The 24179-nt window shown below is 53.6% G+C and overlaps 1 protein-coding gene across 3 annotated transcripts in view; it reads left to right on the plus strand.

Annotated features, from left to right (window-relative positions):
- Nucleotides 1–24179, plus strand: part of cdh16 (cadherin 16, KSP-cadherin) — a 77642-nt gene that overhangs the window by 33461 nt on the left and 20002 nt on the right. For all 3 annotated transcript variants that reach the window (XM_052028425.1, XM_052028426.1, XM_052028428.1), the window contains exons 8-14: nt 10592–10723; nt 14700–14850; nt 16529–16753; nt 18289–18365; nt 20275–20466; nt 21501–21748; nt 23580–23704. In XM_052028425.1, the coding sequence (XP_051884385.1) occupies nt 10592–10723; nt 14700–14850; nt 16529–16753; nt 18289–18365; nt 20275–20466; nt 21501–21748; nt 23580–23704 (1150 nt within the window). The remainder of the gene's footprint in view (nt 1–10591; nt 10724–14699; nt 14851–16528; nt 16754–18288; nt 18366–20274; nt 20467–21500; nt 21749–23579; nt 23705–24179) is intronic.

Below are 24179 nucleotides of genomic sequence, written 5' to 3' on the forward strand. Positions count from 1 at the left end.
TGATGCAGGGTTTCACCCGAAACATCGACAATTCCCCTCCCCCCACAGATGCTGCTCGACCCACTGAGTTCATCCAGCAGATTGCTTGTTAAAACCTAAGCTTATTAAAATCTATTGATCTTTGATTTGAGATTTCCAAGTGACTCAAGGCCTTCTTGGGAGGAAAGGATTCCAGATGTTCACCACTGTCTGTGTGAGGAGATGCCTCCTCACATCACCCCGTGTATTGGTCATTTTAACCCCTTTTTAAACCCCACCCCACTTCTAGGTTGACCTAGGCAAGAGGTCATCTCCAGAGTGATTGTGGTTAAAAAAAGAGGGTTAAAGAAGGCTTGCATTTCTATAGCAACTTTCACATCCTTAGAACATCACTGTGACAAATCTTTGAAATTTAAACACAGTTGGAAAACTGTGTAAGTACAATAGATATTTACACAACAAGCTCCCACAAATGGCAGGAGGATAGTATTGGTTTATTATTGTCACTTGTACTGAGGTACAGTGAAAAACTTGTCTTGCATACCGATCGTACAGGTCAATTCATTACAGAGTGCAGTTACATTGAGTTAGTACAGAGTGCATTGATGTAGTACAGGTAAAAACAATAACAGTACAGAATAAAGTGTCACAGCTACAGAGAAAGTGCAGTGCAATAAGGTGCAAGGTCACAACAAGGTAGATCGTGAGGTCAGAGTCCATCTCATCATATGAGGGAACCATTCAATAGTCTTATCACAGTGGGATAGAAGCTGTCCTTGAGCCTGGTGGTTTCTTGCGGTCCTGGGCAGAGCAGTTGCCATACCAAGCTGTGATACATCCGGATAGGATGCTTTCTATGGTGCATCAATAAAAGTTGGTGAGTGTCAAAGGGGACATGCCAAATTTCTTTAGCCTCCTTAGGAAGTAGAGGCACTGGTGAGCTTTCTTGGCCGTGGCGTCTACATGATTGGACCAGGACAGACTATTGGTGATGTAATGTGGGACAAAGGGCCTGTCCTGCGCTGTACTGTTCTGTGTTCCTTGTTCCATGTTCTGTGTTCTAGAACATAGAACACAGAACAGTACAGCAAGAACAGGCCCTTCGGCCCACAATGTCTGCACCGAACAGGATGCCAAATTAAACCAAACCCTTTCTGTCTGTACCCGATCCATACCCCTCCATTCCCTGCACGTTCACATGTCTGACTAATACCCTCTGAAACCCCTCTATCGTATCTGCCTCCACCCCCACCCCTGGCAGCTCATTCCAGGCACCCACCACTCCCTGTGTAAAAAAACCTGCCCCACACATCTCCTCTAAACTTTCCCCCTCTCACCTTAAATGTGTGCCCTCTAGTACTTGATGTTTCTACCCTGGGAAAAAGACATGAACAAAGTCTATTTGACACGGTGTGTGGTCAGGACCGGGAGTGCTCGGCTGGGAGGAGTGGAGGCAGATTCAAAAGGGAGATGGATAAGTGTGGGAAAGAATTCACCGGGCTGTGGAGAGAGGGCAGAGTGTGAAACTAGCTGGACTGCTCTTACACAGCCCCAGCATGCACTTAATAGGCTGAACAGCCCCCATCCGTGCAGTGACCACTCTGTGACTCTGCAAAGTGCTGGCCTTACCACTGATGCCCATGTCCTGTGGAAACATACAAGAGGAAGTCATTCATACCTTTCAGTCTCTCCCACTCAATGTAGACGATCTTCCCGCAATCCATGATGTCCCACCAACACCGACATCTCTTGCAGTAAGATCACTGCACGTCATACAGCACAGAAACAGGCCCTTCAGCCCAACTGGTCCATGCTGACCAAGATCCCCATCTAGAGAAACAAAGGACTCCAGATGCTGGAATCTAGATGAAAAACATGATGATGCTGGAGGAACTCAGCAGGTCAGGCAGCATCTGTGGAGAAAAGATTCTCATCTAAGCTAGTCCCATTTGCTATGTTTGGCCCACATCCCTCTAAACCTTCCCTATCCATGGACCTGTCCAAGTGTCTTTTCAGTGCTATTAATGTACCTGCCTCAACTCATTCCATAGACGGACCACCCTCTGGGTGAAAAAGTTGCCCCTTGGGTTCCTATTAAATTTCTCACCTCTCACCCTAAACCTATGTCCTTGATTCCCCAAACCTAGGAAAAAGACTGAGTGTATTCACCCTATCTATGCCCCTCATGACTTTATACACCTTATACTCCAATGCAAAAAGTCCTAACCAATTCAATGTCTCTCTATAACTCAGTCCCAGCAACATCCTCACAAATCTCCTCTGCACTCTTTCCAGCTTAATGGCATCTTTCCTATAGCAGGGTAACCAAAAATGAACACAATATTCCAAGTGCGACCTCACCCACACCTTGTACAACTGCAACATAACGTGCCAACTTCTGAACATTAATGGTGGCAAGATGTGGTTTTGGAGGGAGATTGGGGATTAGAGCTCTGGTTCGAGAGATCGGGGCTGAGAGATCTGGCTCAGAGATCCGGCTGAGCGATCAGGTTCGAGAGATCCGGCTCAGAGATCAGTGGGGCTGAGAGATCTGGTTCGAGAGATCTGGCTCAGAGATCCGGCTCAGAGATCGGGGCTGAGAGATCCGGTTCGAGAGACCCAGTTCGAGAGATCCAGCTCAGAGATCCGGCTCAGAGATCGGGGCTGAGAGATCCGGTTCGAGAGACCCAGTTCGAGAGATCCAGCTCAGAGATCCGGCTCAGAGATCAGGGCTGAGAGATCCGGTTCGAGAGACCCAGTTCGAGAGATCCAGCTCAGAGATCCGGGTTGGAGGCCATATGATTTCAGAGAATGGACAAGTGCATCTGATGACCTCCTGGGAACACGGATCCCCTTCCCCTCAGTAGGCATGTGGAGGGATTTACTGCACCAGAGGCAAGGAGCTGGTGGGAGGGTTTTGGGGACTGGATTCCCTGGAGTCGGTGAATCAGGAGACGGAGCAGGGGGTGAGAACAGGACCGGGAGGGGTAAGTGGGCCGAGATAAGTGACAGCACCAGCTGTTTTCTCTGGTGTTGGATTTTTCCCTGAAATAAAAGCCAAAGCCTATCAAGGTAGATCTAAATATAGAACTGAACGATGGAAAGGAGCTGAGCTAATTCCGGGCAGAAGACTCAATAAAGATTTCTTTTTCTGGACACTGTGGTGTGACGGCTGGGCTTGTCAACAGGCAGTGCTTGGGATTTTCCAGGTCGTTACTGCGAGAGAGGCAGTGGGGCCTCGGCTTGCTTCAGAGCTCTGGCATTCTGTGCTTTATAAACACATCCAGCTCGCCAGCTGAGGCTGAGCAGCCCTCTCACCATATCGCCCCGCTGTTGCACAGATGCCCCCCCTCCACTCCCTCCCAAGGCACCCAGTCTCCCAGCATTCTGCTTCCTTGGGGACACCAGAGACAGCAGATGCTGGAACCTGGAGCAAGGAAACAGACTGCTGGAGGAGCTCAAGCAGGTCAGCAGCATCTGTGGGGGGGACGGACAGTCGATGTTTCGGGTCAGTCCAGACAAAGAGTCTCGACCCGAGACGTCGCCTGTCCATTCTCCCCCCACAATGCTGCCTGACCCGCTGAGTTCCTCCAGCACCTCATATTCTTTTTGTTGGCATCTCTCCATCTCACTGATTCCCTGAACACACTCTCCCTGGCATCTTTTTTACATTTTGTTTTTATTTAAAAGAGATTTAATGGGAACCTGAGGGGCGACTTTTTCACCCAGAGGGTGGTCAGTGTATGGAACGAGCTGCCAGAGGCAGTGGTTGAGGCAGGTACAATAACACTGTTTAACAACTGGACAGGTCCATGGATGGGAAAGGTTCAGAGGGATATGGGCCAAACACGGGCAAACACTCAGAGGGTGTTAGACATATCAGAGGGATATGGGCCAAACACTTAGATGGGAATCTTGGTCAGCATGGACCAGTTGGGCCGAAGGACCTGTGTCTGTGTTGTACGACTCTCTGTCTGAGATTGGAAACAGTCCTGGAGCCAAAGATCTACCGTCACTGAGATGGGCATCAGGTTGTGAGGTGAGTCAGTGGTGTGGGTGGGGTGGTGTGGGTGGGGTCAGTGTGTGGGTGGGGTAGTGTGGGTGGGGTCAGTGAGTGTGTGGGTCAGTGGTGTGGGTGGTATCAGTGTGTGGGTGGGTCAGTGGTGTGGGTGGGGTCAGTGTGTGGGTGGGTCAGTGTGTGGGTGGGGTCAGTGGTGTGGGTGGGTTAGTGGTGTGGGTGGGGCAGTGTGTGGGTGGGGTCAGTGTGTGGGTGGGTCAGTGGTGTGGGTGGGATCAGTGTGTGGTGGGTCAGTGGTGTGGGTGGGGTCAGTGTGTGGGTGGGTCAATGTGTGGGTGGGGTCAGTGGTGTGGGTGGGGAAGAGGTGTGGTTGGGGTCAGTGTGTGGGTCGGGTCAGTGTGTGGGTAGGGTCAGTGGTGTGGGTGGGTCAGTGGTGTGGGTGGGGTCAGTGGAGTGGGTGGGGTCAGTGTGTGGGTGGGTCAGTGGTGTCGGTGGGTCAGTGGTGTGGGTTGGGTCAGTGTATGGGTGGGGTCAGTGTGTGGGTGGGGTCAGTGGTGTCGGTGGGTCAGTGGTGTGGGTGGGGTCAGTGTGTGGGTGGGGTCAGTGGTGTGGGTGGGTCAGTGGTGTGGGTGGGGTCAGTGGAGTGGGTGGGGTCAGTGTGTGGGTGGGGTCAGTGGTGTGGGTGGGTCAGTGGTGTGGGTGGGGTCAGTGTGTGGGTGGGGTCAGTGGTGTCGGTGGGTCAGTGGTGTGGGTGGGGTCAGTGGTGTGGGTGGGGTCAGTGTGTGGGTGGGGTCAGTGTGTGTGTGGGTCAGTGGTGTGGGTGGGGTCAGTGTGTGGGTGGGGTCAGTGGTGTGGGTGGGGTCAGTGTGTGGGTGGGTCAATGTGTGGGTGGGGTCAGTGGTGTGGGTGGGGAAGAGGTGTGGTTGGGGTCAGTGTGTGGGTTGGGTCAGTGTGTGGTGGGTCAGTGGTGTGGGTGGGGTCAGTGGAGTGGGTGGGGTCAGTGTGTGGGTGGGTCAGTGGTGTCGGTGGGTCAGTGGTGTGGGTGGGGTCAGTGTATGGGTGGGGTCAGTGTGTGGGTGGGGTCAGTGGTGTGGGTGGGTCAGTAGTGTGGGTGGGGTCAGTGTGTGGGTGGGTCAGTGGTGTGGGTGGGGTCAGTGTGTGGTGGGTCAGTGGTGTGGGTGGGGTCAGTGTGTGGGTGGGTCAATGTGTGGGTGGGGTCAGTGGTGTGGGTGGGGCAGAGGTGTGGGTGGGGTCAGTGTGTGGGTGGGGTCAGTGTGTGGTGGGTCAGTGGTGTGGGTGGGTCAGTGGTGTGGGTGGGGCAGTGTGTGGGTCGGGTCAGTGTGTGGGTGGGTCAGTGGTGTGGGTGGGGTCAGTGGTGTGGGTGGGGTCAGTGTGTGGGTGGGGTCAGTGTGTGGGTGGGTCAGTGGTGTGGGTGGGGTCAGTGGAGTGGGTGGGGTCAGTGTGTGGGTGGGGTCAGTGGTGTCGGTGGGTCAGTGGTGTGGGTGGGGTCAGTGGTGTGGGTGGGGTCAGTGTGTGGGTGGGTCAGTGGTGTGGGTGGGGTCAGTGTGTGGGTGGGTCAGTGTGTGGGTGGGGTCAGTGGTGTGGGTGGGTTAGTTGTGTGGGTGGGTTCAGTGTGTGGGTGGGTCAGTGGTGTGGGTGGGGTCAGTGTGTGGTGGGTCAGTGGTGTGGGTGGGTCAGTGTGTGGGTGGGTCAGTGGTGTGGGTGTTGTCAGTGGTGTGGGTCGGGTCAGTGTGTGGATGGGTCAGTGGTGTGGGTGGGGTCAGTGTGTGGGTGGGGTGGTGATGGGTGGGGTCAGTGTGTGGGTGGGTCAGTGGTGTGGGTGGGGTCAGTGTGTGTGGGGTCAGTGTGTGGATGGGGCAGTGGTGTGGGTGGGGTCAGTGTGTGGGTGGGGTCAGTGGGGTGGGTGGGTTAGTGGTGTGGGTGGGGTCAGTGTGTGGGTGGGGTCAGTGTGTGGGTGGGTCAGTGGTGTGGGTGGGGTCAGTGTGTGGGTGGGGTCAGTGGTGTGGGTGGGGTCAGTGTGTGCATGAGGCAGTGGTGTGGGTGGGGTCAGTGTGTGGGTGGGTCAGTGGTGTGGGTGGGGACACTGTGTGGGTGGGGTGGTGTGGGTGGGTCAGTGTGTGGTTGGGGTCAGTGTGTGGGTGGGGCAGTGTGTGGGTGGGGTCAGTGTGTGGTGGGGCAGTGGTGTGGGTGGGGTCAGTGTGTAGGTGGGTCAGTGTGTGGGTGGGGTCAGTGTGTGGGTGGGGCAGTGTGTGGGTGGGGTCAGTGGTGTGGGTGGGTCAGTGGTGTGTGTGGGGTCAGTGGTGTGGGTGGGGTCAGTGTGTGGTGGGTCAGTGGTGTGGGTGGGGTCAGTGTGTGGGTGGGGTCAGTTTGTGTGTGGGTCAGTGGTGTGGGTGGGGTCAGTGTGTGGGTGGGTCAGTGTGTGGCTGGGTCAGTGGTGTGGGTGGGTCAGTGGTGTGGGTGGGGCAGAGGTGTGGGTTGGGTCAGTGTGTGGGTGGGGTCAGTGTGTGTGTGGGTCAGAGGTGTGGGTGGGGTCAGTGTGTGGGTGGGTCAGTGTGTGGGTGGGGTCAGTGTGTGTGTGGGTCAGTGGTGTGGGTGGGTCAGTGTGTGGGTGGGTCAGTGTTGTGGGTGGGTCAGTGTGTGGGTGGGGCTGTGTGTGGGTGGGGTCAGTGTGTGGGTGGGTCAGTGTGTGGGTGGGGTGGGGTGGATGCGGCAGTGGTGTGGTTGGGGTCAGTTTGTGTGTGGGTGGGGTCATTGTGTGGATGGGTCAGTGGTGTGGGTGGGTCAGTGTGTGGGTGGGGTCAGTGTGTGGGTGGGGTCAGTGGTGTGGGTGGGGTCAGTGTGTGGGTGGGGTGGTGTGGGTGGGTCAGTGTGTGGGTGGGGTCAGTGGTGTGGGTGGGTCAGTGTGTGGGTGGGGTCAGTGTGTGGGTGGGTCAGTGTGTGGGTGGGGTCAGTGTGTGGGTGGGGTCAGTGGTGTGGGTGGGGTCAGTGTGTGGGTGGGGTGGTGTGGGTGGGTCAGTGTGTGGGTGGGGTCAGTGTGTGGGTGAGGTGGTGTGGGTGGGTCAGTGTGTGGGTGGGGTCAGTGTGTGGGTGGGTCAGTGTGTGGGTGGGGTCAGTGTGTGGGTGGGTCAGTGTGTGGGTGGGGTCAGTGTGGGGGTGGGGTGGTGTGGGTGGGTCAGTGTGTGGGTGGGGTCAGTGTGTGGGTGGGGTGGTGTGGGTGGGTCAGTGTGTGGGTGGGGTCAGTGTGTGGGTGGGGTGGTGTGGGTGGGGTCAGTGTGTGGGTGGGGTCAGTGTGTGGGTGGGTCAGTGTGTGGGTGGGGTCAGTGTGTGGGTGGGTCAGTGTGTGGGTGGGGTCAGTGTGTGGGTGGGGTGGTGTGGGTGGGTCAGTGTGTGGGTGGGGTCAGTGTGTGGGTGGGGTTGTGTGGGTGGGTCAGTGGGTGGGTGGGGTCAGTGTGTGGGTGGGGTGGTGTGGGTGGGGTCAGTGTGTGGGTGGGGTCAGTGTGTGGGTGGGTCAGTGTGTGGGTGGGGTCAGTGTGTGGGTGGGTCAGTGTGTGGGTGGGGTCAGTGTGTGGGTGGGGTGGTGTGGGTGGGTCAGTGTGTGGGTGGGGTCAGTGTGTGGGTGGGGTGGTGTGGGTGGGTCAGTGTGTGGGTGGGGTCAGTGTGTGGGTGGGGTGGTGTGGGTGGGGTCAGTGTGTGGGTGGGGTCAGTGTGTGGGTGGGTCAGTGTGTGGGTGGGGTCAGTGTGTGGGTGGGGTGGTGTGGGTGGGGTCAGTGTGTGGGTGGGGTCAGTGTGTGGGTGGGTCAGTGTGTGGATGGGTCAGTGGTGTGGGTGGGTCAGTGTGTGGGTGGGGTCAGTGTGTGGGTGGGGTCAGTGGTGTGGGTGGGGTCAGTGTGTGGGTGGGGTGGTGTGGGTGGGTCAGTGTGTGGGTGGGGTCAGTGGTGTGGGTGGGTCAGTGTGTGGGTGGGGTCAGTGTGTGGGTGGGTCAGTGTGTGGGTGGGGTCAGTGTGTGGGTGGGGTCAGTGGTGTGGGTGGGGTCAGTGTGTGGGTGGGGTGGTGTGGGTGGGTCAGTGTGTGGGTGGGGTCAGTGTGTGGGTGAGGTGGTGTGGGTGGGTCAGTGTGTGGGTGGGGTCAGTGTGTGGGTGGGTCAGTGTGTGGGTGGGGTCAGTGTGTGGGTGGGTCAGTGTGTGGGTGGGGTCAGTGTGTGGGTGGGGTGGTGTGGGTGGGTCAGTGTGTGGGTGGGGTCAGTGTGTGGGTGGGGTGGTGTGGGTGGGTCAGTGTGTGGGTGGGGTCAGTGTGTGGGTGGGGTGGTGGGGGTGGGGTCAGTGTGTGGGTGGGGTCAGTGTGTGGGTGGGTCAGTGTGTGGGTGGGGTCAGTGTGTGGGTGGGTCAGTGTGTGGGTGGGGTCAGTGTGTGGGTGGGGTGGTGTGGGTGGGTCAGTGTGTGGGTGGGGTCAGTGTGTGGGTGGGGTGGTGTGGGTGGGTCAGTGTGTGGGTGGGGTCAGTGTGTGGGTGGGGTGGTGTGGGTGGGGTCAGTGTGTGGGTGGGGTCAGTGGGTGGGTGGGTCAGTGTGTGGGTGGGGTCAGTGTGTGGGTGGGTCAGTGTGTGGGTGGGGTCAGTGTGTGGGTGGGGTGGTGTGGGTGGGTCAGTGTGTGGGTGGGGTCAGTGTGTGGGTGGGGTGGTGTGGGTGGGTCAGTGTGTGGGTGGGGTCAGTGTGTGGGTGGGGTGGTGTGGGTGGGGTCAGTGTGTGGGTGGGGTCAGTGTGTGGGTGGGTCAGTGTGTGGGTGGGGTCAGTGTGTGGGTGGGTCAGTGTGTGGGTGGGGTCAGTGTGTGGGTGGGGTGGTGTGGGTGGGTCAGTGTGTGGGTGGGGTCAGTGTGTGGGTGGGGTGGTGTGGGTGGGTCAGTGTGTGGGTGGGGTCAGTGGTGTGGTCATTACCACAGCAGTTTATTGGATCTTGCTGTGCACAGATTCCACATTTCCAGTAACTACACTCCATTGGCTGTGAGATCCCGGGGGATCCCAGGGTGGTCACAGATGCTGGAGAAACAGAGTCTGTTCTCACCATCCCCCCCACCCCTCCCCCTCCCTCCCCCTCTATCTCACTCCCTCCCCCTCCCTCCTCCTCGCAGGGATGTGTACAGGAATTTAAATCTGACTGCTTTTGGATTCACACACACACTCTCTCTCTCTCTCTCTCTCACACACACACACACACACACTTATACAGGCAGACACACACTCACTCATACAGACACTCATACACACATACAGACACACACTCATACAGACAGACATACACATAAACACATACAGGCAGATACACACTCACACACTCACACCTCACACTCACACAATCACACACACATATGGCCAACACCCTCTTGTCCACCTGTTTCCCAGCCCTAGACATCCAGACTTACACCCAGCATGTCAGGGCTCAGCCATGGTTAAGGAGTCTCTGAAATGAAGGAGGGACATAACATGCCAGGACCTCCCACAGTTCTTCACGACCAGTGAGGTACTTCTGAAGGCACAGCAAGCTCCCACATGGAGATAGCAGTGAGAACATCTGTTAGTCGGGGATAAATGTGCAGTATGACTCTAGGACTCCAAGACAACTCACCACTTCAAGGCAGGGTCCCCGAGATGGTTAACAGGACACCCTCTACCTGTTGTTTGAAAATACCTCCCATCCAGTCAGTACTGCTGCAGGTGTCAACGTAAACCTCCCAGCTCACACTGGCCTGGGGCTTGACCCCAGCACCTGAGACTCAGTGGTAGAGTGGGGAGAGGGACCACACTGTCTCGCTGTTGCCCTGGGTTACTGGGCAGTGTTCCAGAGGACTGGTGACCCAACAACTGCAGAACCATCACCATCGCTGGGTCTACAGTTCAGCCTCCGTCCCCACCAGCACTGTGGGAGCACTTTCACCAGAGGGACAGAAGGTAGCTCACCATCTCCTGCTCAATGCCAGTTAGGGATTTATGATTAATTTTTATTAATTTATTGTTAACAATTGAAAATAGGCTAGCCAGCGATTCAACAGATAACAACATTTAAAAGACACTTGGACAGGTACATGGACAGGAAAGGTTTAGAGGGATATAGGCCAGACACGGGCAAATGGGACTAAGATGGGAATCCTGGTCGGCAGGCAACACACAATCTGCTGGAGGAACTCGGCAGGTCGAGCAGCGTCTGTGGGGGGAAAGGAATTGTCGACATTTTGGTTGAAACCCTGTACCCGAAACATCAACAATTCCTCTCCCCCCACAGATGCTGCTCAACCTGCTGAGTTCCTCCAGCAGATTGTGTGTTGCTCCAGTCTTCACCATGTTCAGCATGGACCAGTTGGGCCGAAGGGTCTGTTTCCGTGCTGTGTAACTCTACAGCTCTGTGACACCCGAGAGATGAATGGAACGAAACATCTTCAGTGACTGTCTGACGCTGTGCCCCACCCCACACTGTGCCCCACCCCACACTGTGCCCCACCCCAAACTGTGTCCCACCCCAAACTGTGTCCCACACCACACTGTGCCCCACCCCAAACTGTGTCTCACCCCAAACTGTTTCTCACAGGTTCAGTGGAACAACAACCAAGTGCGGTACAGACTGGAGTCCAGGTTTCCCGTCGATGAGGGGCTCTTCATCATTGACGAGCGGGGAAGCATCTACCTGACCCAGCCCCTGGACCGTGAGTTGGAAGCAGAGGTAAGTTGCAGAATGAGGGAGGCCGTTCACCATGGAGGCAGTGGTGGCTCTTTGACAGAACAGTGGCAACCCACTCCCTACTCCCTCCCTGCAAATACCACCCCCACCCCCCCCAAAGTATTTCCCATCTGAAAGCTCCTGCTGAGTCTACTTATCACCACCCTTCTGGCACTGGGCTCCAACCACAACATCTCACTGCGGATAAAGACATTGGGAACACTGGAAACACTCAGCAGATCAGGCAGCATCTGTGGAGACTGAAACAGAGTTAACATTTCAGGTTGAGGACCTCCCGTCAGTTATTAATCCTCAATGTTGACTCTGTTTCTCCCTCCACAGATGCTGCCTGACCCGCTGAGTATTCCCAGCATTTGGTATTGGAATTGGTTTATTATTGTCACTTGTACCAAGGTACAGTGGAAAACCTGTCTTGCATACCGATCGTACAGGTCAATTCATTACACAGTGCATTGAGGAAGTACAAGGTAAAAACAATAACAGAATAGAGAGTAAAGTGTCACAGCTACAGGGAAGTGCAGTGCAGGTAGACAATAAGGTGCAAGGTCAAACAAGGTAGATTGTAAGGTCAAGCATCCATCTCATCGTATAAGAGAACCGTTCAATAGTCTTATAACAGTGGCATTGAAACTGTCCTTGAGCCTGGTGGTAGGTGCCCTCAGGCTCCTGTATCTTCTGCCTGATGGGAGAGGGGGGAAGAGAGAATGTCCTGGGTGGGTGGGATTATGTTGGCTGCTTCACCAAGGCGGCGAGAGGTATAGACAGAGTCAGTGGAGGGGAGGCTGGTTTATGTGATGTGTTGAGCTGTGTCCACAACTCTCTGCAGTTTCTTACGGTCCTGGGCAGAGCAGTTGCCGTACCAAGCCGTGATGCATCCGGATAGGATGCTTTCTATGGTGCATCGATAAAAGTTGGTGAGTGGCAAAGGGACAAACGGAATTTCTTTAGCCTCCTGAGAAAGTAGAGGCACTGGTGAGCTTTCTTGGCCATGACGTCTGCATGGTTGGATCAGGACGAGCTATTGGTGATGTTCATTCCTCGGAACTTGAAGCTCTCAACCCTCTTGACCTCAGCACCATTGATGTAGACAGGTGCGTGAACACCGCCCCCTTTCCTGAAGTCAATGACCAGCTCTTTTGTTTTGTTGACTTTGAGGGAAAGGTTGTTGTCATGACACCATTCCACTAAGCTCTCCATCTCCTTCCTGTACTCCGACTCATCGCTGTTTGAGATACGGCCTACAACGGTGGTATCATCTGCAAACTTGTAGATGGAGTTAGAGCAGAATCTGGCCACACAGTCATGAGTGTATAGGGAGTAGAGTAGAGGGCTGTTTTTGCTTCAGTTTCTCAACATCTGCATCTGGTCACAGAGACTCACAGATACAATATGATAAGACAGGATATCTTCATTAGTCACATGTACACCAAAACACACAGTGAAATGCCCCTTTTGTGTAGAATGTCCTGGGAGCAGCCAGCAAGAATGATACAGCACAGAAACAGGCCCTTCGGCCCAACCCATCCATGCCAACCACAGTACCTATCAAGCCACTCTCATTCACCAGGGTTTGTTCCATATCCCTCTAAACCTTTTCTATCCACGTTCTTGTCCAAACGTCCCTTGAATGTCGTTATTGTACCTGCCTCAGCCACCGGCAGCACATTCCATATCACCCTCTGTGCAGAGTTGCCCTTCAGATCCTTTTCAAATCTTTCCCTTCTCACTTCCCTGGGAAAAAGACAGTACGCATTCACCCTCGTGATTATATACATCTCTATAAGGTCACCCCTGATTCCCACATCCCACGGAATAAGGTCCTAGCCTGCCCAACCTCTCATAGGGTAACCCCTCAAGTCCTGGCAACATCCTCATAAATCTTCTCTGCCCTCTCTCCAGTTTAGTGACGTCTTTCCTACAACAGGGTGACTAAAACTGAGCACAATGTTCTAAGTGCAGCCTCACCAGCGTCCTGTAGAACTGCAACATAACCTCCCAACTCCTGTACTCACTGTCCTGACGGACAAAGCCCAGTGTTCCAAACACCTTCTTCTCCACCCTGTCTACCTGTGACTCCACTTTCAGCTGGTGTGGGATATTTTACCTTCAGCTCTTCCAGCTGGTTCCCGATCACCTCCACCCTGACGCTTGGTCACACATTGCCGCCATTGGAAACAGCTCCTCATTACTCCAGCAAAAGTTTTCTCCCCACCCTGCTCTGAGGAGAACGCCTTGTTGAACATGATCTCTCCACATGAGCTGTATCCTGGGAACGTTCTGTTCATCTCCTTCCCAAAAAGAATTGCATTAATAGTAGGGGTGCAGGACTAAATACAGCCACTCTTTCAAAGGGCTAGCACAGTACAGTAGGCTCAATGGCATTCTGTTATATGTGGGGTCTGGCTATTGCTGCTCAGGTCAGGATTCATTGCCCTTGAGAAGGTGGGCGGAGGGTGAGCTGCCTTAGAACAGTACAGCAGGAACAGGACCTTCGGCCCACAATGTTGTGCTGAACTAATTAAACCAGTAATTAAATGCCCAACTAAACGAATCCCTTCTGCCCGCACAGTGTCCATCTCCCTCCATTCTCTGCATTTTCATGTGCCTGTCTAAACCCCTCTATCGTATCTGCCTCCACCACCACCCCTGGGAGCACATTCCAGGCACCCACCACTCGCTGTGTAAAAAAGCCTGCCCTGCACATCTCCATAGAACCATAGAACAATACAGCACAATACAGGCCCTTCGGCCCTCCATGTTGTGGCGACCTTCAAACCACTCCTAAGACTATCTAACCCCTTCCTCCCACATATCCCTCTATCTTAAATTCCTCCATATGCTTATCTAACAATCTCTTGAACTTGACCAATGTATCAGCCTCCACCACCACCCCAGGCAGCGCATTCCATGCACCAACCACTCTCTGGGTGAAAAACCTCCCTCTGACATCACCCTTGAACTTCCCACCCGTTACCTTAAAGCCATGCCCTCTTGTATTGAGCTTTGTTGCCCTGGGAAAGAGGCGCTGGCTGTCCACTCTATCTATTCCTCTCAATATCTTGTACACCTCTATCATGTCTCCCCTCATCCTCCTTCTCTCCAAAGAGTAAAGCCCTAGCTCCTTTAGTCTCTCCTCATAATCCATACTCTCTAATCCAGGCAGCATCCTGGTAAATCTCCTCTGCACCCTCTCCAACGCCTCTCCAGTTCCAGGGTTCAGACCTTGTGCCCATGAAGGACTGGTGATATATTTCCAAGTCAGGACACTGTGTGACTTGGTCTGCAGAAAGTGGTAAACAAATTAGACTGCAGATGCTGGAATCTAAAACACCAGAAGTGCTGGAAGAACTCAGCCAGTCAGACAGTGTTGCGGAGAAACCGGTCAACGTCTCAGGTTGAAGATCCTTCCTCAGGAAGTGGTGTTCCCCTGCAAGGGGCATAATTTTAAGGTGATTGGAGGAAGGGGTCAGAGGTAAGTTTTTTTACACAGGGAGTGGTGGGTGCGTGGAACGCACTGCCGGCAGAGGTTGTGGGGGCCGATACATTAGGGACATTTAAGAGACTCTTAGATAGACACATGAATGATAGAGAAATGGGGGGCTATGTGGGAGGGAAGGGTTAGATAGATCTTAGAGCAGGATAAAATGTCGGCACAACATTGTGGGCCGAAGGGCCTGTACTGTGCTGTAATGTTCTATGTTCTAACTGCTGCCCTTGAACTTCTTGGTGGGAGAGGAGAGGTGGGTGGTTTGGGAGTGGCCTGGGTGAATAACTGTGATGCATTGTGTAGACGGTACACGCTGCAGCCACGGTGCACCGGCAGTGGAGGGAGGGGGTGTTTAGAGTGGAGAGTGTGGTGCAAATTAGAGGAACCACTCGGACAAAGACTGTGGACGCCTGAGGTACTTTGCGGTGTGGTTGTGCGAGAAGATTAAATCTGTATCCCCTCCCCTTTCAGTACAAGCTTGTAATTTCAGCGCTGGATTACGATGGGGAACTTTACGATGAGCCACTGGAGTTGAAGGTGACGGTGACGGATGAAAATGACAACACGCCCGTCTGTTCCCCGGAGATCTACGTGGCGATGGTGCAGGAGCATGAGAAGAAAGGTGCGTCGGCAGGCAATTGGTCTGACGCAGGCCGTTCACCTGACACAGCAGTGTAAAGAACAATCAAAGACCTGCGTTTACGTAGCAATTGTGGTGAAGCCTCCCACTGTGGGACGTGGGCTGAGGGACTGGTTCGGTTGTGAAGCCTCCGCAGTTTAACAGCCCCGCAGTGAACTGGAATTGTGATTCCTCCCAAAGTGACAGGGCAGGGCGAGTTGTGAGGCATTCCATAGCTGAACGGTTCCTAGCTAGTTTGTAAAGCCTCCTAGAGTTGGAAGGGTAGGGATCCTTGTACTCGACATACAGGTGGGGCTGATGGAGAGCTTCATTTCAAGGCAGTTGGAGTGTTGAAGTAAGGAACACAACACAACTGGACAAGTCCACGTCTGGAGTGCTGCACAGTTCTGTTTTCCTTGGAGTCACAGTATGATACAGCACAGAAATAGGCCCTTCGGCCCAACCGGTCCATACTGGCGAAAATGCCCACCTCAGCTAATCCCATTTGCCCGCATTTGGCCCATATCCCTCTAAACCTTTTCTATCCATGGACCTGTACAAGTGCCTTGTAAATGTTGTTAATGTACCTGCCTCAACCACTTCCTCTGGCAGCTTGTTCCAGATACAGACCACCCTCTGGGTGAAAAAGTTGTCCCTCAGGTTCCTGTTAAATCTCTCCCCTCTCACCCTAAACCCATGCCCTCTAGTTCTTGATTCCCCAACCCTGGGAAACAGACTGTGCATTCACCCGATCTATGTCCCTTATGATTTTATACATAAGATCACCCCTCATTCTCCTACGTTCCAATGAAAAAGTCCCAACCTGCTCAACCTCTCTGCATAACTCAGTCCAAGTCCTGGCAAAATCCACTTAGCCAGAAGTCTCAGAGTTAAGGTAATTGGCAAAAGAACTGAAGAAAGAAGAACCTCTCTCCAGAGGGCGTCGCTGTGATGTTAGATGCACTGTGTGAAAGGGCAATGGGAGAGATCGGGGTAATGGGGCTAAGTAGGTCGCCCTCGCAATGAACCAACAAGGGTTATAGAGTCACAGAGTCATACAGCACAGAAACAGGCCCTTCGTCCCAACTCGTCCATGCCGACTGTGTTGCCCAGTGAGCTGGTCCCATCTGCCTGCGTTTGGCTCATAGCCCTCTAAACCTCTCCTATCCATGGACTTATCTAGATGTCTTTTAAATACTGCTGATGTGCCCGCCTCAACCACTATTTCTGGCAGCTCATTCCAAATACACACCACCCTTTGTGTGAAGAAACTGCCCCCGATGTACCTTTTAAATCTCTCGCCTCTGATCTTAAATCCATGCCTCTTGTTTTTAGTTCCCCCTCCCTGGGAAAAAGACTGTGTGCTTTCACTCTGTCTATGCCCCTCATGAACTTATACACCTCTATCAGGTCACCCCTCAATCTCCTACGTTCCAGGGAATAAAGTCCTGGTCTACACAACCTCTCCTTGTAACTCAGGCCCCCAAATCCAGGCAACATCCTGGGAAATCTTTCCTGCACTCTTTCTAGTTTAATAACGTTGTTCCTATAACAGGGTGAACAAAACCGGACACAATACTCCAAGTGCGGCCTCACCAACGCCTTATATAACTGTAACGTGGTCTTATATAACTGCATCAGGTCTCTAGTCTGATCCTGTGAATTGCTCGTTGGTTTACAGGCACCTGCGTGGCTAAACTGAGGGGTGAAGATGAGGATGACCATTTGACTGAGAATGCCGATCTCTTCTTCCAACTCCACAAGCAGGTGCCTCAGGGTCCTGAGGAGCCTCTGTTCACTGTGGACAGTGATGGGGTCATCACCCTGGCCAGGGACATGATAGACTACCATTCACTGACCTACCATCTCCTGATCCACGTCAGTGACCTAGCGGGAGCAGAAGGAGGTAAGTGCACCAGAAACGTTCCGTACACTCGTCCTTACAGCAGGGAACAGGCTGTTCGGCCCTTCTACTGAACACTGACCCCCTTCCATTTACCATCACCTAAGATAAGATATCTGTATTAGTCACATGTACATTGGAACACACAGTGAAATACATCTTTTTTGCGTGGAATATTCTAGGGCAGCCCGCAAGTGTCGCCATGCTTCCGGTGCCAACATAGCACACCCACAACTTCCTAACTCATACGTCTTTGGAATGTGGGAGGAAACCAGGGCACCCGGAGGAAACCCACACAGACACGGGGAGAACATACAAACTCCTTCCTTGAGGGATTATCCAGTTTCCCCTTAAGCCCACCTCAACCCCTCCCTGTGGGAGCGAGCCCCACATTCCGGTGGGAGTGGAGAAGTGGGGAAATTTTCCCTGCATTAGGGGACGACAAGGACAATGGTGATGAAAAGCTTTGCAGACTGATGAAGGTTTGAGGAGACAGGAGCCCACACTCTCTCGGCAGAAGCCCTCCTCATCACCCCAGGAACTGTCTGCTGTTGATGGCCTGTTGTGAACTCTCCCAAAGATGAGAGTCTAAGGACTACTGTCACCTTCTATTATGCTGCCAGTTCAGTGGGAACGTGCTCTAATCACAAACCTAACCGGATGGGAATGCAGAGGGGTTTGTGGCTTCTGTTGGACTACGATGGCTGTCAACGGCATCTGCATCTGCCCATTCCCCAGTAGCAGCAGCTGTAGGGAACCCTGTCCCATATCTGCCATTACACAAACTCCCAGGGCAGGGACAGGGGATTAGATACAAGAGTACAACTCCTCCTAGGCTGTCCTACCACAGGGCAGGAGGAGAGGGTTAGATACAAAGTGAAGCTCTCTCTACACTGTCCCGCCACGCACTCCCAGGGCAGACACAGCGGTTTAGCTACAGAGTAGAACTCCCTGCATACTGGAAAGATCTGCTGACAACACGTTGGTGCCGAGTACTGGGGAGAGCTGTGTAATCAGCCTGTGGAGGGCAGGCTAACAGAGGGATGTGAGAGCAAACCGATGGTGGGCAATGGTGCACTCCTGATATAGTGGGTAATGTAAACAAAAGTGAGTATCATGTAGTCAGGCCAAATGGCCTTTTACTCTGCTGTAGATTCTGCCCAATAAAAGACCATTTAATCTGCTTCTTCTGGACGTTTCAAAGACGTTGGCCAAACACAGGAGAGGGATCTCGCTCCAAACTCTCCCAAGGAATCTCTGAGCCTCTCCACACTGGCCTGAAGGCTGAAGAGGATGGTGCTCCCCTGACAATGCTGCAGTTCCTCTGCCCTGCACCTGGGGTGGCAGCTAAGGATGTTCCCCAGAGACAGGCCTGAACCCACACCCTTGTGACACAGGGTGAGGGTCATCGCCAGGAACAGGGCAAGCAGAGACGGTGACCGAGTGACATGGGAGCCTGGTGTGTCACTGCCAGGGGGAGATGGACAATCTGTCTCCGTGGTCCACCTGGAACCTGACCCTGCTGTTTTGTTTCACAGGGTTGTCGAGTACGTGCAGTGTCATAGTTCACGTGGATGAGTGGAATGACCACTCCCCTGTGTTCTCCCAGGAACAGGTACAGGTTTTACTGAAACGCTTGGAACCCGTTAAGATATCAGATTATTCAAGAATGTATCTGTAAATCCTGGACTCCAGTTTCCTCCTCCCTGTCCCATCGCGCACTCCCGGGGTCAGACACAGGGCGAAGCTCCCTCTACACCGTCCCATCACACACTCCCGGGGTCAGACACAGGGCGAAGCTCCCTCTACACCGCCCCATCACACAGCCCCAGGGTCAGACACAGGGCGAAGCTCCCTCTACACCGTTCCATCACACAGCCCCAGGGTCAGACACAGAGTGAAGCTCCCTCTGTCCCATCACACAGCCCCAGGGTCAGACACAGAGTGAAGCTCCCTCTACACCGTCCCATCACACAGCCCCAGGGTCAGACACAGAGTGAAGCTCCCTCTGTCCCATCACACACTCCCGGGGTCAGACACAGAGTGAAGCTCCCTCTGTCCCATCACACACTCCCGGGGTCAGACACAGGGTGAAGCTCCCTCTGTCCCATCACACACTCCCGGGGTCAGACACAGAATGAAGCTCCTTCTACACTGTCCCATCACACACTCCCAGGGTCAGACACAGGGGGAAGCTCCCTCTACACCGTCCCATCACACAGCCCCAGGGTCAGACACAGAGTGAAGCTCCCTCTACACTGGTCTGTTTTAACTCAGGTCTGGCTTGGGTGGGAGGAAGGTGGCAGTGCCTGTGTTCAGGTGGTGATTGGGTGAATATTGAACATCCCACCTCTCCCTGAAAACCAGGTTCTGGAGTCTGGGTGGGGGAGGAGGAGGGGTGTTGGTCTGAGTGAAGGGAAGGCACCCGAGTGTTCTTTTGGGACACGGGTTGCTCTCCCTCCCCTGACACCACAGAGAAAGGATCAACTTTATCCCAATCCCCCCTTCCCCTCCTGCCAGATGCTGGCTTTCTCCAGCTTCCTGCTGAGGGACACAACTCACTCTGGTCCCCATCCACCACCCGAAACCTTCACTCCCTCTGCCACGGGCACACAGTGGCTGCAGTGTGCACCGTCTACAGAACACACTGCAGTTACTCACCCAGGCTACTCCCACAGCACCTCCCAAACCCACGACCTCCCCCACTAAGGGCAGCCCACGCACCACCACCTGGAGGTTCCCTTTCACAAGATATAGAGGGCATAGGTTTAAGGTGAGAGGGGAGAGGTTTAATAGGAACCTGAGGGGCAACCTTTTCACCCAGAGGGTTGTCAGTATATGGAACGAGCTGCCAGAAGAAGTGGGTGAGGCAGGTACATTAACAACATTTAAAAGACACTTGGACAGGTCCATGGATAGGAAGGGTTTAGAGGGATATGGGCCAAACACAGGCAAATGGGATTAGTTGAGATGAGAATCTTGGTTGGCACGGACCAGTTAGGCTGAAGGGCCTGTTTCTGTGCTGTGTGACTCTCAGGTACAACATGCTGACTTGCAAATCCTTCATCTAAATCCCGGAACTCTCTCCCGAACCACTTGTGTACCGTCACCACCGGAACACATTGGTTCAAGAAAGCAGTCACCACCACCTTCTCAAGGGCAACTTGGAATATGTGATCAATGCCGACTGTGCAGGGATGCCAGATCCTGAAAAATACGTTCGCTGATGCTGGAGTGAAAAGTCTTGACAAAGACTGTGCTGGGTTGTGGGGAAACCCAGCTTCACAACTTCCCTTCCCTTCCCCTCCCCCTTTCCCTTTCCCATTCCCACCCCCACCCCCACCCCCACCCCCACCCCCACACCCCCACCCCCACCCCCACCCCCACACCCCCACCCCATGTGACCACAGATAACGACCAATTAAAGCTGGCTGTGGACACTATTGTAATTTGATTGGCTGAAGTTCAGACCTGGAGTGTTTAGTTTACTTTTCATTGGCTTTCGCTCCCTTGCTGTGCTGCAGTACGGCCCAATCAGTGTACCCGAAGATGCTGACATTGGGCATGAGGTAATTACCTTCAAGGCCACCGATGCTGATTTGTACATGTCCGAAGGCTGGTTCGTTACGTACATGTTTGAGTCCGGGAATGAAGACCAAATGTTTGGAATTGTGCAGGATGGACAGAGCAATGTAGGGAAGCTCATCCTACACAAGGTACGTCCACTGCCTCTGTCTCTGTATATGTGTACCTCTCGAACTGAAGTCGAATTTACTGCCATGTGTACAAGTCCGTGTGTGCACAGGTGTGATTATAAACTTACCTGTAGCAGCATCACAGGCACAGAGCATCAGATACACAACATTCGCTAGAAAAACATTAATTAAATATAAATTATACACAATTTTTACGAGAAAGAACACAATTAAAACAAAAAAGCGAAGTCCATTTTAGTGCAAAGTGATCAAAATGGTCCTAGTGTTGCTAAACTGTAGTGATTAGGGTTGTGCCGGTTGGTTCAAGAACCGAATGGTTGAAGGGAAGTAGCTGTTCCTGAACCTGGTGGTGTGGGACTTCAGGCTTCTGTACCTCCTGCCCGATGGGAGCTGGGAGAAGATGACGTGGCCCGGATGGTGGGGATCTCTGATGACGGATGTTGCCTTCATGAGGCAGCGCCTCCTGTAGATACTCCCGACAGTGGGAGGGATGTGGCCGTGATGTATTGGGCTGAGTTCCCTACTCTCTCCACAACACTGTCATTGTTCAACCATGTCCCATTGCTGTCTTGGCATTGTGCTTCTACCAGTCTCCTTGCAACTTTCTCTCTTGCTCCCACCTTCATCCCTCTCTTCCTCTCCATCTCCCTCTGACTCAGTATCTATCAGTACCCAGACCGATTTCCATCTCCATGCCCCGTTCTCCCATGCATCTACCAGCTCTCTACCTCCCAATGTATTTGTCTGTCCCTCTTTCCATTTATAAATCTCACTCCCTCTATCATACTACACTCAAAATCTGTGACTCTCCCTCTCCGTATCCCTCTCTGTCTTCCTGCCCCTATCACCCTGTCTGCCACACACACATTTCACAAATATGAATTGATATGACTGACTGGAGCTTCACACTGGGAGGGGTGGTACTGAGGGACGGTCACACTGTGGGGGGGGGGGGGTACTGAGGGAGGGTCCCACTGTCAGTTCCCGAGGGTGTGCTGCCCCATGAGGTGACACTGTACAGTCTGTCTTCCCAGGCTCTGGACTTTGAGACAGTGAGTGAGTACAGGCTGGTGGTCACCGCCAGGAACAGCGAGGAGCTGGAGGGCACGGACTACATTCCCAGCGCCACTACCACCGTCTCCGTCAGGGTGAAGGATGTCAATGAGCGGCCGGAACTCCCGCAGGGGGAGTACGAAGTGAATGTGTCCTGGGACACGCGGCCTGGCAGCGTGTTACTGAAGCTCGAGGGACGTGACCCCGATGTCCCGGCAAAGCCCATCCGGTGAGGACCTCTGGCAGCGCGTCGACCGCACCCTGTCAACGGCAGGGGTCAATCAACCCCTCTACCCCCTTCGCCATCCACCACACCTCCTGTCGAGGTGTGTGAACTCGTGGGGCAGGACGGGGGAATGCACGGCCTGTTCCCCAGGGCCGGGGAATAGAGAACTGGGGGCAAAGGTTTAAGGTGAGAGGGGAGAGGTTTAATAGGAACCTGAGGGGCAACTTCTTCACCCAGAGGGTGGGCTGTACGTGGGATGAGTTTCCAGAGGGAGGCACATTAACAAGACAGGTCCATGGACAGGAAAGGTTTGGAGGGTTGTGGGCCAAACGTGGGCAAATGGGACTAGTTTAGACGAGTATGTTGGTTGGCATGGACTGGTTGGGCTGAAGGGCCTTTTTCTGTGCTCAGTGATTCTGTGGCTGCTCCTTACCATCCTGTCTACCTGCTGGGGTTGTTAACCCTTTAATGTCTGACCTAACAGCAGGGTGTTAGTGAGAGTTCCAGATCTGCCCTACCCCCAGGGTGAAGGGTGTCCTGATGACCTCCTTTAGTTGGCTCCAACTTTAAGGCTCTGAGCTCCTCTCTCTAGAGGACATAGCTTCTCTGTCTATTGGGGTGTTGAAGGATTTAGGAGCATGCGTCAAGGGACATTCTGCAGAGAGAAGGCCCTGAACAATCTCCATGTTGGACTGAACTATCCACCTCCACTTCCCTCTTCAACCGTTCTGAGAATGGGAATCCAGTCCCAGTCAATAGGGACATTCCAGATGGAGTTCAATCCGGAGAAGTATGAGGTGGTACACTTTGGAAGGACAAACTCCAAGGCAGAGTACAAAGTTAACGGCAGGATTCTGGGGAGTGTGGAGGAGCAGAGGGATCTGGGGGTTCATATCCACAGATCCCTGAAATTTGCCTCACAGGTGGATGGGGTAGTTAAAAAAGATTATTGGATGTTAGCTTTCATAAATCGTGGGATTGAGTTTAAGAGCTGTGAGGTAATGATGCAGCTCTACAAAAGTCTGGTTAGGCCACACTTAGAGTACTGTGTCCAGTTCTGGTCGCCTCATTATAGGAAGGATGTGGAGGTGTTGGAAAGGGTGCAGAGGAGATTTACCAGGATGCTGCCTGGTTTAGAGAGTATGGATTATGAGGAGAGACTAAGGGAGCTAGGGCTTTACTCTTTGGAGAGAAGGAGGATGAGGGGAGACATGATAGAGGTGTACAATATATTAAGAGGAATAGATGGACAGCCAGCGCCTCTTTCCCAGGGCACCAATGCTCAATACAAGAGGGCATGGCTTTAAAGTAATGGGTGGGAAGTTCAAGGGAGATATCAGAGGGAGGTTTTTCACCCAGAGAGTGGTTGGGGCATGGAATGCGCTGCCTGGGGTGGTGGTGGAGACAGGTACATTGGTCAAATTCAAGAGATTGCTAGATAAGCACATGGAGGAATTTAAAATAGAGGGATATGTGGGAGGAAGGGGTTAGTTTGTCTTTGGCGAGGTTTAGGTAAAGGACGGCACAACATTGTGGGCCAAAGGGCCTGTATTGTGCTGTACTGTTCTATGACTCTATGATTCCCTCGGTCAGTGTTGGGTAACTGGTGCTGACGGTATGCAGGTTGATGCTACAGCCCTATCCTGTTTGTGTTGACACTGAGGACGAGGAGGGAGAGAGCAAGGGTGTATAACGTCATGAGGGGGGGCAGAGATGGAGTGGACGCAATGGTTTGGGCTTCCCTGCATCCCTGCGCATGCTGACGGATTCCCCAGGGCCAACGTGCGGAAGTCACTGTGCGTGGGTTTAACGGGAGATTCCCGGTGTCTCCCAGGTACCGGCTGAGGAACGAGTCTCAGCAGTGGCTCTCAGTTGGTGCTGATTCCGGAGAGGTGACCTTCCTGGGCCGTCGACCTGCAGGGAGCCCCCAGCAGCTGGACGTCCTGGTGGAGGACGGAGGTAAGGAGGCAACGTTTCAGTGACAGGCGTAAACATCAGTGTGCAACGGCACGGCCCAAACACAATGGCAGGAGCAGATGATGTACCTGCTCACCCAGACGGCACACGGTCAGCACACCCACAGGTCACAGTCTTTTCCTACTTGTCTATCTCATTCCCTCTGTCTCTCTGTCCCTCCATTACTGCCTCCACGGTAGGGAGAGAAAGTGACTCCACGCCCTCTATTCCTTCGATCAATGAACCTCTCTTTTCCTTTCTGTCTGTCTCTCTCCAGCCCTCTCTTGCTCTCTCGTCTCTTTCCCTCCCTCTGTGTGTGTACTTTCCTCCCCATTTCTTGCTCTCTCTTTCTTTCATTCTCTGCTTCTCCTTAACTCTCTCTCTCTCTCTGCATCCCTCTCTCTCATCTGTCTCTCTGTGGATCTCTCCCTTTCTCTCCCTCTCCTCTCCTCCATCCTTGTTTCTATTATACTCTTTT

The sequence above is a fragment of the Pristis pectinata genome, chromosome 13, assembly GCF_009764475.1.
Source record: "Pristis pectinata isolate sPriPec2 chromosome 13, sPriPec2.1.pri, whole genome shotgun sequence".
NCBI classification, from domain to species: domain Eukaryota; kingdom Metazoa; phylum Chordata; class Chondrichthyes; order Rhinopristiformes; family Pristidae; genus Pristis; species Pristis pectinata.